Source organism: Podarcis melisellensis, assembly GCF_964234715.1.
Source record: "Podarcis melisellensis genome assembly, chromosome: 14".
Lineage (NCBI taxonomy): Eukaryota > Metazoa > Chordata > Lepidosauria > Squamata > Lacertidae > Podarcis > Podarcis melisellensis.
Genome location: NC_138546.1, coordinates 44,464,626 through 44,481,950, shown reverse-complemented (window position 1 = coordinate 44,481,950; position 17,325 = coordinate 44,464,626). Strand labels below are relative to the sequence as shown.

The window sequence follows — 17,325 nt, the reverse complement described above, 5'->3', positions numbered from 1 at the left end:
CTAAAACCTCACGGCCGTTCCCAGCACCTGACGCTGAAGGCCTGGCAGCTGCCTCACTGAGTCTAATGGTAGGGCCGACCTGGAAAGTGTGTGGGAAAGAGATTTCTTCCCAAGAGTGCCCTTATCTTCATCTGTGTAGCACTGCCATTTCTATTTCGGACATTAAGATTCACCGCAAGAAATGCAGCAGAGAAACATGTGAATTATCCCTACCTGGAAATGAATTGTAGAACTGTAGAATTATAAGATGGAAGGGACCCTGACGATCATCTAGTCCAACCTTATCAAAGGAGGGGCCGAACGACGCTCCACCTGTCGAAGGATGGGCGGAGTGTGAGCGCACTCGTGCTCTTCCAGGTTGGAGGAGTGCGCGTGAGCACACGCTATTTCTGGCACTCCTCCAACTCGGATGTGCGGCAGAAATAGCGTGTGCGCATGCGCACGGGTGCTTCTCCGTCCCGCACTCATGCACACATGCTATTTCTGGCACACATCCGGGTCGGAGGAGCGCCCCTTGGCATGCACACAGGCGCCATCAACCTGGAGGTCGTCCCCTGTGCCGTGCAGGTAAAAGCGGGTGGCGGGGGTGGGGGGCAGGGGTCACCATGGGCTGGTTAGACAAGCCTTGTGGGCTGCTACCGGCCCATGGGCCTTAGGTTGCTGACCCCTGATCTAGTCTAACCCCCTGTAATGTCCAATACGGGGATCGAACCTGCAGCCTTGGCATTATCAGCACCACTCTCTAAACCAGGGGTAGGCAACCTAGGGCCTGTGGGCCGGATCCAGCCCACTAGCCTTCTAACTCTGGCCCATGGATGGTCTGGGAATCAGCGTGAGGAGAATGTGTCCTTTTATTTAAAATGCATCTCTGGGTTATTTCTGGGGCATAGGAATTGGTTCATTTTTTTCTTCAAAATATAGTCCGGCTCCCCACAAGTTCTGAGGGACAGTGGACTGGCCCACGGCTGAAAAAGTTTGCTGACCCCTGGTCTAACCTCCAGAGCTATCCAGGCTGACCAAGCATTTATTTATTTATTACTATTATTTATTTATTTGACTGTGTGTGCTTTATTAATTAATTAATTTATTATTATTATTATTATTTATTTATTTGACTGTGTGTGCTTATGACAATGCACTTGGATGCATGGCACCAGCGCTGTACAGTGGTACTTCAGGTTACATATGCTTCAGGTTACAAACTCCGCTAACCCAGAAATAGAACCTCGGGTTAAGAACTTTGCTTCAGAATGAGAACAGAAATCATGCAGCAGCAGCGCAGCGGCAGCAGGAGGCCCCATTGGCTAAAGTGGCGCTTCAGGTTAAGAACAGACCTCCGGAACGAATTAAGTTCTTAACCCGAGGTACCACTGTATTTGGGTTTTGCTTTGTTTTTGTTTTTAAAAGCCCGATATGCAAGGTGAAAGGCCCCTTGGCCTTGTCTCCAGTGCCCGCCTTGGGCCGGCCATCGCTTAGCTGCCTATTTGCCTCATGAGGCGCAGTGGTCAGCAGCCTTCCCCCCCGATCCTTCCCAGGCCCAGACCCTCCCGGTCTCAGAGCTGAAGGGTTTGTCGGCAGCCAGCTAATCCCTTAGGACAGACAGCTCCTTCCCTTGCTTTTACCTATTGCTGTGGAAAGTCCATCTGGAGTTTATTACACTTCAAACAACCTGGCAATTCAGGCACCATCGCCTGGGATAAATCCAGGCTGCTGAACTGAGCTTATTTCACATCAGGCAAACCTGCCACAAATCTGGCTTCTGGGAGCAACGAGAGAAGTAGGCACACTTCATTTTGCTGACAGAGATATGAGTGGTAAATATAGAGGGCTGCATCTCTTCTCTTGAGTTTTGACACACACATGGACAGTGTCTTTCCCGAAGCGACAAGCAAAGCTTCCTTCAGTTCGATTGGGAAATGGCATGCCAATTACGAGTATTTTTAGAGTTTTTCTCGGAGTTCTTGGACTCCAGATGTTGGTTGCACTGCATCAAATCGCTTTCAGACCTTACCTTTTGCTTCGTCCAAGACCTGGATGCTAATCACATCACAAAGGAAACACCTGCAATAGGGTTTTAATTTTTTTTATTTTAAGGCTTCTATGATTAGTGAGCAAGCCCTGTGAGGCTCTGAGCCTTGGTGAAAAAGAGGGGTTTGTGAGGAGCTTGATAGCTCGATGGCATAAACTTTGCATGCAGAAAGTCCCACGCCAACCCCCTGTATCTCCAAGATACAGCTGGAAAACACTTATCTTTGAAACCCTGGAGAGTCCTTGCCAATCAACATAGTTAGCCTTACTCACAAAGTGTCTCTGAAAAATAAGACATCCCATTGTTTTCACAAAAGAACACAGTGGCCATTTGGGATGCTACAATCTCACAAAGTGCTTTGGGGTGCTGTGCGAGATCATGCCCCAGAAAAGTGCTTTTTTAGGCTGAGATCCTGGCACTGGTCACGTGACGTGGCCAGGAGTGCATCCTGGAAAACATGAGTTCCAGCTGTTGAAATGAAAAAGTTGGACGGAGGTAAGGAAAGATCTAGAAATATGGTCGAAATTGAAGCTTTCCTTGTTAGGTCGAATTGCGGTGATCAAAATGAATGTCTTGCCAAGAATGTTATTTTTGTTTCAGACATTACAGATTGTGGATAAACTAGATTGTTTCAAGAAGTGGCAGAAAGATATATCTAGATTTGTCTGGCAGGGCAAAAAGCCCAGAATAAAATTTAAGATATTAACTGATGCAAAAGAAAGAGGGAGGTTTGCCCTGCCGGACTTAAGACTCTATTACGAAGCAGCAGCTTTCTGCTGGTTGAAGGATTGGCTACTTCTTGAGAATACTGATATTTTGGATCTGGAAGGGTTCGACAATAGGTTTGGTTGGCATGCTTACATATGGTATGACAAGGTCAAAGCTCATAAAGGTTTTAAAAATCATGTGGTTAGGAAAGCATTATATAATGTCTGGATTCGATATAAGGATTTGTTGGAAAACAAAACTCCTAGGTGGTTATCACCAATGGAGGCTAAAGAAGTGAAGAAACTCAACATGGAATCAAATTGGCCAAAATACTTTGAAATTTTAGAACAAGAAAGTGGTAAATTCAAACTAAAGAGATTTGAGGAAATAAAGTCTAAGGTAAGAGATTGGCTCCATTACTATCAAATAATGGAGACCTTTAAACAGGACAGGAAAATTGGCTTTCAGGTGGAGAAATCAAAATTAGAAACAGAATTGTTAGAACCCAATACTAAGAACTTATCAAGAATGTATAATCTGTTGCTGAAGTGGAATACAATAGATGAAACAGTTAAATCAGCTATGATTAAATGGGCACAGGACATCGGTCATGACATTATGTTTGCGGACTGGGAACAGTTATGGACCACCAGTATTAAATTCACGGCATGTAATGCCTTAAGAGAAAACATTATGAAAATGATTTATAGGTGGTACATGACTCCAGTCAAGCTTGCAAAGATCTATCATTTGCCCAATAATAAATGCTGGAAATGTAATGAAATTGAAGGTACCTTTTTTCACCTTTGGTGGACCTGCCCAAAGATTAAAGCCTTCTGGGAAATGATCTATAATGAAATTAAGAAGATACTTAAATGTACTTTTCATAAGAAACCAGAGGCATTTCTCTTGGGCATGGTTGACCAATTGGTGTCAAGAAAGGATAGGACTTTTTTTATGTACGCTACCACAGCAGCAAGGATTCTTCTAGCAAAGTATTGGAAGACGCAAGAATTACCCACACTGGAAGAATGGCAGACGAAAGTGATTGACTTTATGGGATTGGCAGAAATGACCGGCAGAATTCGGGACCAAGAGAAAGAGACGGTGGAGGAAGATTGGAAGAAATTTAAAGTTTATCTTAAGAACAGTTGTAAAATTGTTGAGTGCTAAAATGTCAAGGGGAAGGAAGATGCAGAATTGCAGCTGAAACTGCTTGATAAAATAATGATGAAACTCACAAAAATAAGTTAATAATATAATGGGACCAGGGGGTTGCTGAAAAACTGTAAAATAAGGATGTAGAGAGGGGAAGGTATGGGGAAGTCCATGAAAGAAGGTTTATGAAAAGGAGGATATGAAAACATATATGTTTGTATGTGTTCGTTTGTTTTGCTTGTTTTAAAATGAAAAACCAATAAAAATATTTTTTAAAAAAATGAAATGAAAAAGTTGAATGGTATGAGTTACCTAGGTAAAGGCAAAAGGTAAAGGGAACCCTGACCATTAGGTCCAGTCGTGGCCAACTCTGGGGTTGCAGCGCTCATCTCGCTTTATTGGCCAAGGGAGCCGGTGTACAGCTTCCGGGTCATGTGGCTAGCATGACTAAGCCACTTCTGGTGAACCAGAGCAGCACACGGAAATGCCGTTTACCTTCCCGCCAGAGCGGCACCTATTTATCTACTTGCATTTTGATGTGCTTTCGAACTGCTAGGTTGGCAGGAGCTGGGACTGAGCAACGGGAGCTCACCCCATCATCGGGATTCGAACCGCCGACCTTCTGATCGGCCAGTCCTAGGCTCTGGTTTAACCCACAGCTCCACCCGCGTCCGTACAAGTTATCTAGATGGGCCAATAGTCTGACTTGGTACTGTATGAAGTAGCTTCCTATTTTCCCAATCTGTGGAGGTCATGAGCATGTCTAATCAAATGCTTGACAGCTTTCTCACTCAAGCATCCAACAACAGATGCAAAGGCTTTTATGATAAGTTCTGCTTGCTACCCCCAGCCTAGCCTAAATTTTCTCAAACTGTGTATATTATAAGGAGACAAAACAGACACCCCCAAACCCCACTCCCAGATGTCTTGGTGTTCATTACAACTGCTGGAAGAGTTTTAATGACAGCACTAGTATCCTGCCCCCTTAAACCCCATGCCGTTTTGAACTGTTGGGATGGTGTGTATTAGAACCAGATTATGAATAGATAATCTGAATTGCATTTATCCACCTTCATTCATCCCTATCACCAGAGACCTGGTTCTTACGGTGACTTTAAACAAGTGTCTGGACTGTTCCACTTCAAACTGCAGGGGAGCGGGCTTGTCCACCCTTCCACTCATCCTTTGCTTTTTAGAGTCTGAGAAGCTTTTCTTTTGCCCTGACACTTTCCCCAGGAAAACCCACTGTTTGGCACTGCATTGCAACAAACATCACTTGGGTTTTCTATGGGTTGACATTTGTCCTGATTCAGAGGGAAAGTGGGTTTCTGGGGGGGAGTGGGTTTTCCTGGGGAAAGTGGAGCAGCAAATGAAAAACCTCTTAGACCTGTGCTTAGAAGGCAAGCCCTGTGTGAGTGTGTGAAAGGAGGAAGGTTCACACAATTAACTATATTTCCAGACATAACTCCCTGCACCCAGAAAACCAGCATGTCAGGGAGAAGACTGGATTAGAACCCCTTTCAATACATGCTAGCTTTCTATGTGCAGGGGCCAGCTATTTTCTTTTTTCTTTTTTTAATGAAGGAGCCCTCCAGCATGTGAGCTTCCACTTGCTGCCTGAATTGATATAACTCAGAAATAAAGTGACCACCTCAGTTAGAACTTTGCCCAAATCCCATCCTTCCCTGTCTTATAAAAACCAGTAGGAATTTACCTAATGCCTTCACATCAAGATAGGCATTAGACAACCTGCAACTTGGACCAGAAGGAGCAGAGGATTGGTGCCCCGCTCACAACCTGGTGCCTGGTGCCCATCCATGTCTCCCTCCCATCTTCTGCGCACAGTGTTGTTTCAGCTTTAGACATTATATGCCCCTGCTGCAGCCATGTGGTTGGTGGTGCTCTTATGGGGTTCTCAGAGGCTATTTCTCCCCAGTTGCCACGGCGTCTCAGGCTGAGAAAGGACCTTATGGATATAGAACCCTTCTTCAAAGTGAGGCGCTGTAAGCTAAGAGCCTATAGAGCCATCACTGTAAATTCTCAAGGACAAAGGAGGCGCTGAGTGGCATTTCTTGGGCTGTCTCAAGTGGTTGCAAGTCTTTTGCCAGGCCAAATTCAACTTTGGAGCCCCAGAAAGGATGACAAGTTGATTTCGTTAAGGTATTTTCCCATTGGCACCATTGTCATGCCTGCCAACATTTCACAACTGAAAATAGAGAGCTGCGCATATAGAACCTGCCCTCTCCTTCCAGGTTTCATTTTGTGAGCTCCATGCCCTCAGCATTGGGGTCAACATTAGGTATTTATGGGCACCTAAAGGTAAAGGAAAAGGGACCCCTGACCGTTTGGTCCAGTCGCGGACGACTTTGGGGTTGCGGCGCTTATCTCCACCCCCCTTGTCTCAGCATCTCCACCCCCATCGTTCAGCCCGGACACGGAGATCTAGCGCCGAGTGCCTTCTGGCGGTTCCATTATTGCAAGAAGTGAGGCTACAGGGAACCAGACAGAGGGCCTTCTTGGTAGTGGCACCCGCCCTGTGGAATGCCCTCCCTTCAGATGTGAAGGAAATAAGCAGCCATCTTCTCTTTAAAAGACATCTGGAGGCAGCCCTGTTTAGGGAAGTTTATAATATTTAATGCTATATTGTTTTTAACACTTGATTGGAAGCTGCCCAGAGTGGCTGGGGAAGCTCAGCCAGATAGGTGGGGTATAAATAATAAATTATTATTACTATTATTACTTCGCTTTATTGGCCGAGGGAGCCGGCGTACAGCTTCTGGGTTATGTGGCCAGCATGACCAAGCCACTTGAGCCTAGGGCTTGCCGATCAGAAGGTCAGCGGTTTGAATCCACGCGACGGGGTGAGCTCCTGTTGCTCGGTCCCTACTCCTGCCAACCTAGCAGTTTGAAAGCATGTCAAAGTGCAAGTAGATAAATAGGTACCGCTCTGGTGGGAAGGTAAACGGCATTTCTGTGCGCTGCTCTGGTTCGCCAGAAGTGGCTTGGTCATGCTGGCCACATGACCCGGAAGCTGTACGCCGGCTCCCTTGGCCAATAAAGCGAGATGAGCGCCACAACCCCAGAGTCTTCCGCGACTGGACCTAATGTTCAGGGGTCCCTTTACCTTTATACCAGCACTAAGCATAATGGTCCTAGGAGAGATTGTTATTGATAGATCCAAAACAGCAGCTGCAATGTCTGAAATGGCCACCTTGTGCACTGTCTGCGGCCTCGGTGTTCGTGTTCCCACTTGGAACCATAATTTCTAGAGATCCTAAGAAGGCAGATGAATCTTGATGAATGATAACACTTTGCAACTTGTGTGTGTGTGTAGGCATTGCAAAAGAAAAGGCACATGTGCGAAGAGTGGTGGTGGTGGGGAGAATATTGATTGTCCCAGCAGCCAGCTCTTGTATTGGGCTAAAGGTCCTGAGCAGTCACTGGTCTTGATTTAGGACTGTTGTGTCATATGTCAATGCTGTCCAACAGAAGCTGGCCTTATGAGTAAATCAGGCTCCTAACGGATTCGAAGAAAAATGGTTAACTTGGCAGAATAGTTCTGGAAGACGTAGGAGGGCAGAGGCTAATTTCTCTAATATTATGTCACCGTGCTGAGTAATTACTTTGTTTTGGAAGGAAGTAATCCAAAATCAGATTGATATGACACTAGACAGAGATTTACAAGAATGAACTTCAAGGTCTCAACTTTATGTTTTGGGCGTGAGGGAGGTTGGCGGTGAAGTATTACCCAACACTTTTGGGGGGTGTTATTGGGTTGTTTTTATTTTGATTATATATATTGTGGTGTTTTTATGTTGATCATGTTCTGAGAACTGCCCTGAGACCTCTGTGTGTATGGTGGTATATAAATTTAATGAATGAATGAATTGAAGAATTAATGAATTAATTATGAATGGATCCAGGTTCCAGTGATTGGACATTGTATGTATAGATCATGTTTCCAAGGAAGAAATGCATCACACAGTATAGCCAGATCTGGAGGCAGATGCTAGAACTGGATGCTATTGAACTGGGTCACAATTCAGTAAAGGAGAGCTATGCAGTGAAATGATGGGGAAAGGAGTGGAGAGGGAATACGAAAGGCCATAATGTGCTTGGAATCACACCACTTGATGCAATCAATGCAAAGTGTTTGATTCAATACATTTTTCAAAGCCATCCTCTCCAAACTGTGAGTCCTTTTCCTTTCAACATCTTCCCTGCAGAGGAAGCACGTGAGTGCGGGGACTGTAGTTCACCACGGAAGCACATGTTTTCCATGCACCAAGTCCCAGGTCAGCTGGTTAAAACAGGAAGCCTGTGGGTCCCTCTAGATGCTGCTGTTTCTGAACCCTCACCTGCCCCAGCCAGCATGACCCATCATCAGGCATGATGGAAGTTGCAGTCCTACAACACCTGGAGGTCCACAGGCTCTTCGTCTTGGGTTAAAAGGATCAGGTATTAGGCAATAAGGGGAATTTCTAACTGAGATCTCAGAAAACTGGAGAGGATAATACTAGGCTGAATGGACAAATAATCTGATCTAGTACAAGGCAGTTTCCATGCAGGAAGAAGAAGGGGGGAAAGCTTTAAGAAGTTTATCATGCATGGAAATCACATATGTATGTATTGGACTCATCTGTGATTACACCATTTTTATGGCTTCTCCTACACAGAAGAAAGTGATTTTTAGATAACAAAATGCAAAGGATGAATGATGGATCTAACCTTTAGATGCCTATAGAGGAGATAATATTCGCAAGTAGGGATGGAGGAGAAATTTGATTCACTGTGTATGTAGATTTGAATCTATCAAATTTGCAGTTCCCGAAGCAATCTGTGAACTGAAACACAGCTCTCATTTGAATTTTGCACTTATCAGAATTTTGCAATGCAACCAAATAATGTTTACAAAAATGCATGTTTTGGGGGAAAGTGTGTGTGAAAATGAATAGTCATACAAAAATGCTGGCGATGAAGGAAAATTGTTGCCAAATTACTTTAGTCAAAACTGCATATTAAAATGCGTAGATTAGCAGAAATTCACACAAAAATGCTGATGAAGTTTCACAAGGATTAAAACTAAAAGGTAAACTGCTGCAAATCTAGAGAACTGAAGTTTGGAAAAAATTGAGAAACCAAGAGAACCAAAACTGACAGATTCTGCACAATTGGCAAAATACTGTCCCAGAGGCCACCAAGCGGCCAGCTCTTCGGCTATGAACACCTTGCAAAACTCCATCTCAAGTTACGTTCTCAAACAAAATGATCAGAACTGACTGCGAACCAGACTTTTTTCTTTCATTCTTGCTGTGTGGTAATTGGATGTGGTTACAAAAGTGATGAAGGGGAAAGGCACTCCGTACAACCTCAGAGACACCCTCTACAATGTGACTTCCAAGCTTGTACCCTGGTTCTGTAAATGGGTCTGAGTTCTACAAACCTGACCTGTGGTCAGCCCAAATTGAAACCCAAATTAAACTCCAAGTCCTTCTTGTTGCAATGGACAGTCAAACCATTTGTGGGAGCAAACACTATTTCATATTCAGCTGAACGATTTCCAGGGGGCAGGCATTAGCGGCCAGCATGTATGGGAACCTTCTAAGGCCCACATCTTGATAGGAGCCCCACTGTCCATTCATAGAGCCTTCTGGCTCCTATTCCCCTTTGCTGTCACCATCCTCTCACCTGCCCCATTGGAGAGATGCAAGAAGAAGGAATAGTAACATCCTAGTCCAGTCCCCAGTGGAGGCTGATCTATTAGGGCGAAGGGAGTGCTGCCCCATCAGTGGCATTCTGCATCTAGCCAGCCCTCCTTGCCTGATTTCTTACACCCAGTCCAGGGGGTGCTGCTTCTTCCTCCTTAGTCTCAGTGCTGCTCTTATGGAACTCAGCAGGAAGGAACCGGGGTGGGGGCAAAATGAGAACGAGTCTTTTCTGCCTGTCATTGGCTCTCTGGCTCCACCTACTGTTGGCCTCCCTGCCTCCTGCCTTATCAGTTCCAACGTGCACCAACCACCACTGGCACTGACATGAATTGGGCCCTGAGGGAGAGGAAAGAACGAAATGGTGACAAGGTTGGCCCACATTAAAAACATCTCCGTTGTACCTTTTATCAATGATCTAAAAGCACTATTTATTTATTTATTTATTTATTTATTTATTTATTTATTTATAGCAAGCAAGTATTGATTGAGAGGTTTCCCCCAAACCTGAAACTGGTCCTGCTGGCAATTTTTATTTATCGGCTAAATTTGTGGGAGGGATTCCACAGCATACCAGAAAAGCACAATTAAAGTACTTTGGTTACCCTACGGCAGTGAAGCTTCTTCTTTTCCCCTTTTAAGCAGGCATGCTGCAGTTTGGAAAAGTGTGGGGTGGTATTAATGGGAAGATGTATAACCCTCCCTCCAAATAAAACCCTAAAATCCATCCAAAATCAGGACGAATGCTCGTTGTGCTATAACTTCCCTGCAAACAAATCAGAACAAATGTTCCGTCAAGACCAGGCGTAGTCTAACCTCCATGTAAGCTTTGTGCAAGCGAAGAAGGATGAATGCCCCGTAAACAGGTCATAAGGAGGAGCCCTTTGTATCCTGCCTTTCCGCCAAATCAGGGGCAGGGAACTAGGGCCCTACAGATGTTTCTGAGCTATATAGCATTAGCCCTGGAGGGATCTAGCATTGTCCCCATTGTTTGGCCATGCTGGCTGAGGCGGAGAGAAGCAAGAGTCCAGTCACATCTGGAGGTACCCTACCCTGCATTAAATGCCACTTTTGTCTGGGTATCTATGCTGCCCCATCTCCTGCCTGAAGTGGGTCTCCAGAAGGTGCTTCTTTCAGACATAACCGCAGCTGTTCCTTACAATTTGGGCTCAAGCTGTTAACTATAACAAAGGCCCAGTGAGATACCGTTATGTTACACAACAGGGTACATAATGCCCGAGGGTGCATTGGGCAGCGCAGAAAACAATTTCTAAGAATGTGGCATGACCTTATTACTCTGTTTCATTCCATAAGAGGATCATCACCAAAGGCACATACACGTCATAAATTGCAGCTGTTACGGCAATTTTGCCCTAACTCTGGAAATTCCACTCTGAAAATTATTATGGCCCAACTTGTCCTACTTCCAAAGGCTCTACTAGGTATTGTTTACTCACTTAATCAATTAGTATTATGCATTCTTACAATGCCTGCCTGCTGACAAAGCAGTTGCATTCTTGCGATTACTTTAGCACTTTTGAGCTCCAGCATCTCCCGTAAGCTCACAATGTCCCATGGCATCAAATTCAACCCAGAGAGAAATGCACCAGCCTCAGCTTGTTGGGGGGGGGGGCAAACACACAGCAGCAGCCTACCCTTTTGCAACCATTTAAAGACTACATAACCCATGCTGCAGCACGACCGAGAGCAAAATAGGCACCCACAGAATCTTTACACAACCTTGAAATTGCCACCACCATCTATGGTGCATTGTGTTCACTAGCATAAAGACATGCACAGAAACAACTGGGACCTTTAAAGTGAGACACACCAATATAATGTCAGAGAATTTGAGCTGGGCTTGGAAAACAGGGATGAAAAACAGAGCTAGGCATGGGATTCTCCTGCAGGCTCTTCTATACACAAACTCTCTGCTCCTTCTGAAAATTCACATACGTTTTCTCTCTCTAGCTCCGCACCCAGCCTGTGTTCAACTAGTTTACAGAAGCCTGACCAGGCCCTTGCAGTTCATTTCCTTCCTCTGCTCCCCACGACTCCAGATATACTCCACACACTCCCATTTGCATCTGTCAACCACACTTACTTCACGGAGCTCCTTGGCCACCTCCTTGAGTTCTTGCAGGATGCCTTCAAGCTGCCCGATCACCATTTTCATGCGCCCCCTGATGCGCTCCCTCTCGCTGGTGTTACTGCTGTCGGTAGCGTTGTCAGTGGGCTGCCTATCCTGCAAGCCCCGGGAGTTCATCCTTCACAGGGTGCCGGGAAGCTGGGGCAGAGCTGCGTGTTGCATCCTGCTTTTGCCCAGCCAGACTGTGCCTCCACGGAGCCCCTCTTGGCTGGGGAGATCTCCACATCTTAACGCCCACCCACCCTACCCCAGAAAGCCCCAGCCACACGCTCACCTCCTGCCACCTTTGCGATCTCCCCACCCTAGCAGGATCGGGGCAATAAAGCTAGGGCGGTTGCGGGGCGATCAAACAAAGAATGAATCGGACAAGCCCCCATCTGTCCCAGTTGAGTATAGAAGATCTGGTATGACCATCTGACTGCAAGGCTGGTCGTATGGGATTGCCATGAACAGCCAACCCAAGGGGTCAAGGCTTTATTATTTGCACTCCACTCTGCAAGCTCTGAAGTGCCTGGGTCTAGATAAAGTGCAGAAAGAAGCCAATGTACCACGCCAGTCTGTGCCACGTTTGCTGTCCCAACAAGGAAAGCATCACTTCCAGTTAGTTCACCACTGTCCCTTTGAAGAATCCTCTGGAGATCCTGGAGGCAGGACCTTACTGCTTGGCCTCAGCGGTTTCCCCACACTTCTTCTGCAGAGGGGTCCCCCATGGGACAGGAGATCTTTGGCACCGCTGCCATCTCTATTGCTGGTGGGCTCAGAGGGGCTATGCAGGACTTCCAGCCTCAGCCAAGCTTGGGAGGTCTCTTTGCTACGAATCTCAGGAAGCTCCTTAAAATGACAAACGTGGTTTTAAGCATAGAAAGTGGGCACCCGTGAGACGCTGGAAGCACAAAGAATTCCACACCACTTCCTGCATGGAGGGATAAAAGAGAGAGACAGAGAGAGGGGGAAAATCAGCGTAGTCAGGATGCTTATCTGGAAAATGCCAGGAATCTTCTAAATCACTTAATAACCAGCTTGGACCAGGGCTTTCCTGTGTTAACCTCCAGAATCCCTGGGAGCCCTGAAGACCATCACCCTCTTTTCATCATGGAGAAGCACCAGGTAGCGATCTAATTAGCAGAGATCCCTTGAGACGGATCACCCATGCTCTGGGACCACTACTTTGTCTTGCCCCACAAACTCCACCACCTTCCAAGCAGGTCAAGCTTTGTCCTGACAGATCAGTCATTTGGGCAAGGAGCCCCCCAAGACCACAAAATGTTGGTATCACATTCCTCCCCCCCACACACACCAAGAGAAGACTTCAAACACAAATAGTTCGTGTATGTGTGTGTGCGCACACACTGATTTTCACACATTCCTTGCACATCTCTTTCTGCTGGCCATCAGATATAAACTTTAGCATTCCTCCCACCCCCCAAAAAATATTTCCTCCCGTAAAGGCTATCTCCTTCTAGGCCCTCGGACAGCAGTGCCTGCATGGGCTCGACTGGATCATAAAAATAATATTTTCAAAAATCCTCTGCGAAAGGAAAAGGACAGCTGCTTTTTAACCCACTATGATGACTTAAAAAGCCAACTTACTAGCAAGGCGGCTGCTTCTGAAGCTTGTCAAACCCTCTTGCTCCAAGCGGACCTCTCCTCTCTCTTCCTTCCATGGCTTTGGATGTCACAAGCAGATTCTTGGGTCCTCTTCCCTTTCCCCAAAGCTGGCTGAGCCTGGACATGAGTGGTGAGGTATATCCAGTTTTTTGAAAAAAGAAAATCAAATCCAGGATATCGACACACATGCACACACACTTCCACGTCTCTCAGATTAACCCTTCAGTTGCACATGGATGCATTGTGATTATTGCCCTTCTGGTTTCCTTCAAGTATGGAGGAGAGAGAGAGAGAAGGAGGGGGGAAGAATAGGAAACTGTACCCACTCCCCGCATGAATAGAGAGAAAAAGCCCCCGCTCCCTCCCCGTGGCCAGCTAGCCAACCAGCTGGGGAGATTAATCAGTTCAGTTCAGAAGCTCTGTCTGTGCAGGCTTTCCATCTGCATAGCAGAAGGGAATGTCTCCACCGGTCCAAGGGCCCTGGTCTCCAGTCCACAGGTGACATGGCTCCTCCAGTTGAAGATGTCTTGGGGAAGAGGTGGAGGAGGAGGAGGAGGAGGAAGAAGAGGAAGAGGAAGTCAGTGTCCTTTCCCCCACCTCATCCCCTGTTTTTAGGGCATAGGATGTTGCTAGGTCAGCTTCTTGCCAGCAGCCGGCTGGCCGGCCACCCTTGGAGCTATTCAGCAGGGCAGTGCAATCCAGGAGACCACTTCTGTGCTGCCTTTGGACCCATAAGTAGCTGAGCTCAGATGCTGCTCACATCCTGGCGAAGGAGTCCTTTCCTGAAGCTAGGAAGACGGTGGCAGAAAGGAATGGGGGGAGGAGAAGAGAAGCACACTCTTCTTCCTTAAAGCTTCAGAGCTCTCCAGTTCTGCCTTGACTGACAGCAGTGGGATGCTAGTGTCCGACTTATGATGCCCAGTGCTTCATCTGAAGGGAGAGCCATGCAAGTGGGCAGAGAGAGAGAGAGAGAGAGAGAGAGAGAGAGAGAGAGAGAGAGAGAGAGAGAGAGAGGTTGGCTTCTTCTTTCCTCTTGCAAGTCAGATCTCCCAGAGAGTGCTTGAGCGTCTTGTGCTGGCTGCTCGGCAAGGATGTGCGTGCGTAGCTGCCTGGTCCATGTCCATGTCCCTAGTAATCTGTAGAGAACTGTCCTGGTCTCCCCAGCATCCTCACAGCCTGCCAGCTTGACGGCTATTGCTCAGCTTAAAGATGCTTGGCTTGTGCTGTGTCAGAAAACGGGGTGGAGCCTTGGCAGAACAGGGGGATTTAAAGGGCCAGAGTACTGGAAAAATCCAGGCTGCAAGCAGAACGTTTCCGTCTGTTTGGCTTTTAACTATTTCTACGGCCATCTTCAAAAGTGATCAACTGGGGAGGGGTGAGGGGGGGGTTGTGGGTGTCTCCAGACTTCCAGGAGGGACAGAAACACACGTCAAAAGAGCAGGCTTGCACAATTAAAGTGGATTAAAACGCTCTCTTTCCCCAGTGAAAGAAATCCACTTTGAAAAATATATATCCTTTTTTGTAGCTTGGAGATTGATGGGGAACTTCATTGAAAAGTGTGAGATGGGTTGGGTTGTTTTTGTTTTTGTTTTGATTATGTGTTTTGTTATTTTATATTCTGATTTTATTCTGTGAACCGACCTAGGGACCTGCAGGTATAGGGAGGTATATAAATTCAATAAAGAAAGAAAAAATAAAAATGAACTGATTAATCAGAAGATATCAAAACATCCCATATAAAAAACTGAACAAATTCAGGATGAATTCTCAATTGTCATACAACTGTCCTCCAAAAAGATCAAAACAAGTGCTCAGTAATGAATGGACATAGTCTAACCACCATGCAAGCTCTGTGCAAGCGAATCGGGGGGGCGGGATGCTGAATATATAGCTCAGTTGCTTCGAGCGTGGTACTGATAAGACCAAGGTTGCAGGTTTGATCCCTTCATGGGACAGCTGAATATTTCTGCATTGCAGGGGGATGGACTAGATCAGGGGTTGGCAACGTGCGGCCCATGGGCTGGATGCAGCCCACAAAGGCCATTTTACCGGCCCACGAGTTGCCCCTGAACCAAGCTGCCCACTCAGCGAGTCCCCTGTGCGCTGCGCTAAACCAGCGTGGCGTGGCACAGGGACTCACCAAGCAGAGCCGGAAATCACATCTGCGCACTCGCAGATACCAGAAATCACGTCTGTGCATGTCCAGATGCCGGAAATCGCTTCTGCGCAGGCGCGGTTTTGGGTGTCTGGGCATGCGCAGATGCGATTTCCGGCATCGCACTGTGCCAGTCCAGCCCACGGACGATCTCCGTGGGAGTGATCCGGCCCATGGCCAGAAACCTTGCCAACCCCTGGACTAGGTGATCCGCAGGGTCCCTTCCAACGCTACAATTCTATGATTCTTTGATTCTGGAGGAGTCCTGTGTGTTTTTAAACTCTGAATGGTGAATGTCAAAGTTAGACATTGTTGACAATGGGCCATCAGACTAAAATGGGCTCTCTAGACAGCCCTCCTCATTTTGGGGCTTCCTGCCACTTCCCATTGGGGCACTCCCGCCAGCCTTTATGCTCTGGAATCTCCACCCAATCCTCACACACTCCCAGCCCAGTGCAAAAGGGCTTGGATTGTGCCCATTGTCCAGGTTCAAGGCTGAAGACCGAGGGGACACAAGGAGCTACAGATGGACCCAGGGACTGACTAGTGGTAAAAGAATAATAATATTCAGCTAAGAAGGATTTTAGCATGCCCATAGATCCAGTGTTATTTTTATTGAATTATATGGAAGGAACTGCCTTCTTACATCTTGGTGTCACCTAGAATCTACTGTGCAAAAAATGGTGCTCAACAACAATACCATCCATTACAGAAAGGATTGATAAAGTGGGGGAGTTTGCTGTAATGGTCAAACTAGCATACTACATCAAACTAAAAACAGAAAAACAAGGCAGGATATTTTTATGGTTAATTGGATTAAGTTTAAGGGATATAGCAAAGAACATTGCTTAATACGAAACGCACATTCTTTACATTTACAGCATTTGATTAGATCAATGCAGGGTATTTACAAAGTATGGAAATAAATTGGGTTAGTTAATACACTGTACTGACATATATGGATATGTTCTTTTAGTAAACAATGTATTTTTCTGAAGAAAGATTGACGTATTAATCAGGACTGTTATCTGATCATGAATTTCTCATTAAAAGATTCTTCTCTTTTTTCCCGTTCTGGAATGACTATTTCTTTTTTGTGTGTCCTAAATGTTACTCATTTGTTACCTATAACATGCTATATAATAATAATGACTAATTTACTATATATTTTGGGAAATGCTTTGCCCTTTTGCCCAGTTATTCTCTGTGTATTCAACGCCTCTTGAGAAACTGTTGCCAGGCTGGGCATGAGGGTTCTTGAGGTTTTTGTCAGTGTTGGGACATTGGCCACCATTTTGAATCAAGACTGTCATGTGACTTTGGTGTGACTTCCCCTGGTTTTTGGCAGGACCGTTCCAACTTGCATCAGCTGGGATGCCTCCAAAGATATCGTCAATCAACTCGGCACAAAGGTTCCCAAGATGGAGGAGACAGTATTTGCCTCCTTTTGGATGCTTGGGGAAAAGCAAATGAAAGCAACTCCTTTATGATTTTGTCGTGCCCCTAGCCCCCAACACACAGTGCAGAAGACTACCAATTTGTTCTCAAACAAATGGAGAAAAACTTATTTCTCCAAAGTCCATACAAGAAGAAAAAGTAAAAGAAACACACCCCATGTTATTTTTATCTAATGGAATACTCCTCCTTCCTATTGTTTTGAAACATGGGGCAAGGTGGAGAAACATTATAAAAATCAATCATAAGGAGGAAACAAGCAGGAAGGAAGGGACTCCAGACTGGACAGAAATAAGGGGCAGGTTCAAGAGGCGCTAGGGCTCACATGAAATGATACCACATGCAGCCATCCTTTTAC

At 46.0% G+C, this 17,325-nt stretch overlaps 1 protein-coding gene across 1 annotated transcript in view; it reads right to left on the bottom strand.

Moving 5' to 3' along the window:
- Positions 1–13,442, bottom strand: part of INSYN1 (inhibitory synaptic factor 1) — a 125,284-nt gene extending 111,842 nt beyond the window's left edge. Inside the window, exons 1-2 of the mRNA XM_081887821.1 lie at positions 13,340–13,442; positions 11,705–12,662 (exon numbers count right to left, since the gene is read on the bottom strand). Of these exons, the coding sequence (XP_081743947.1) occupies positions 11,705–11,866 (162 nt within the window). The 5' untranslated portion in view covers positions 11,867–12,662; positions 13,340–13,442. The remainder of the gene's footprint in view (positions 1–11,704; positions 12,663–13,339) is intronic.
- Between the last annotated feature and the right edge of the window lie 3,883 nt (positions 13,443–17,325).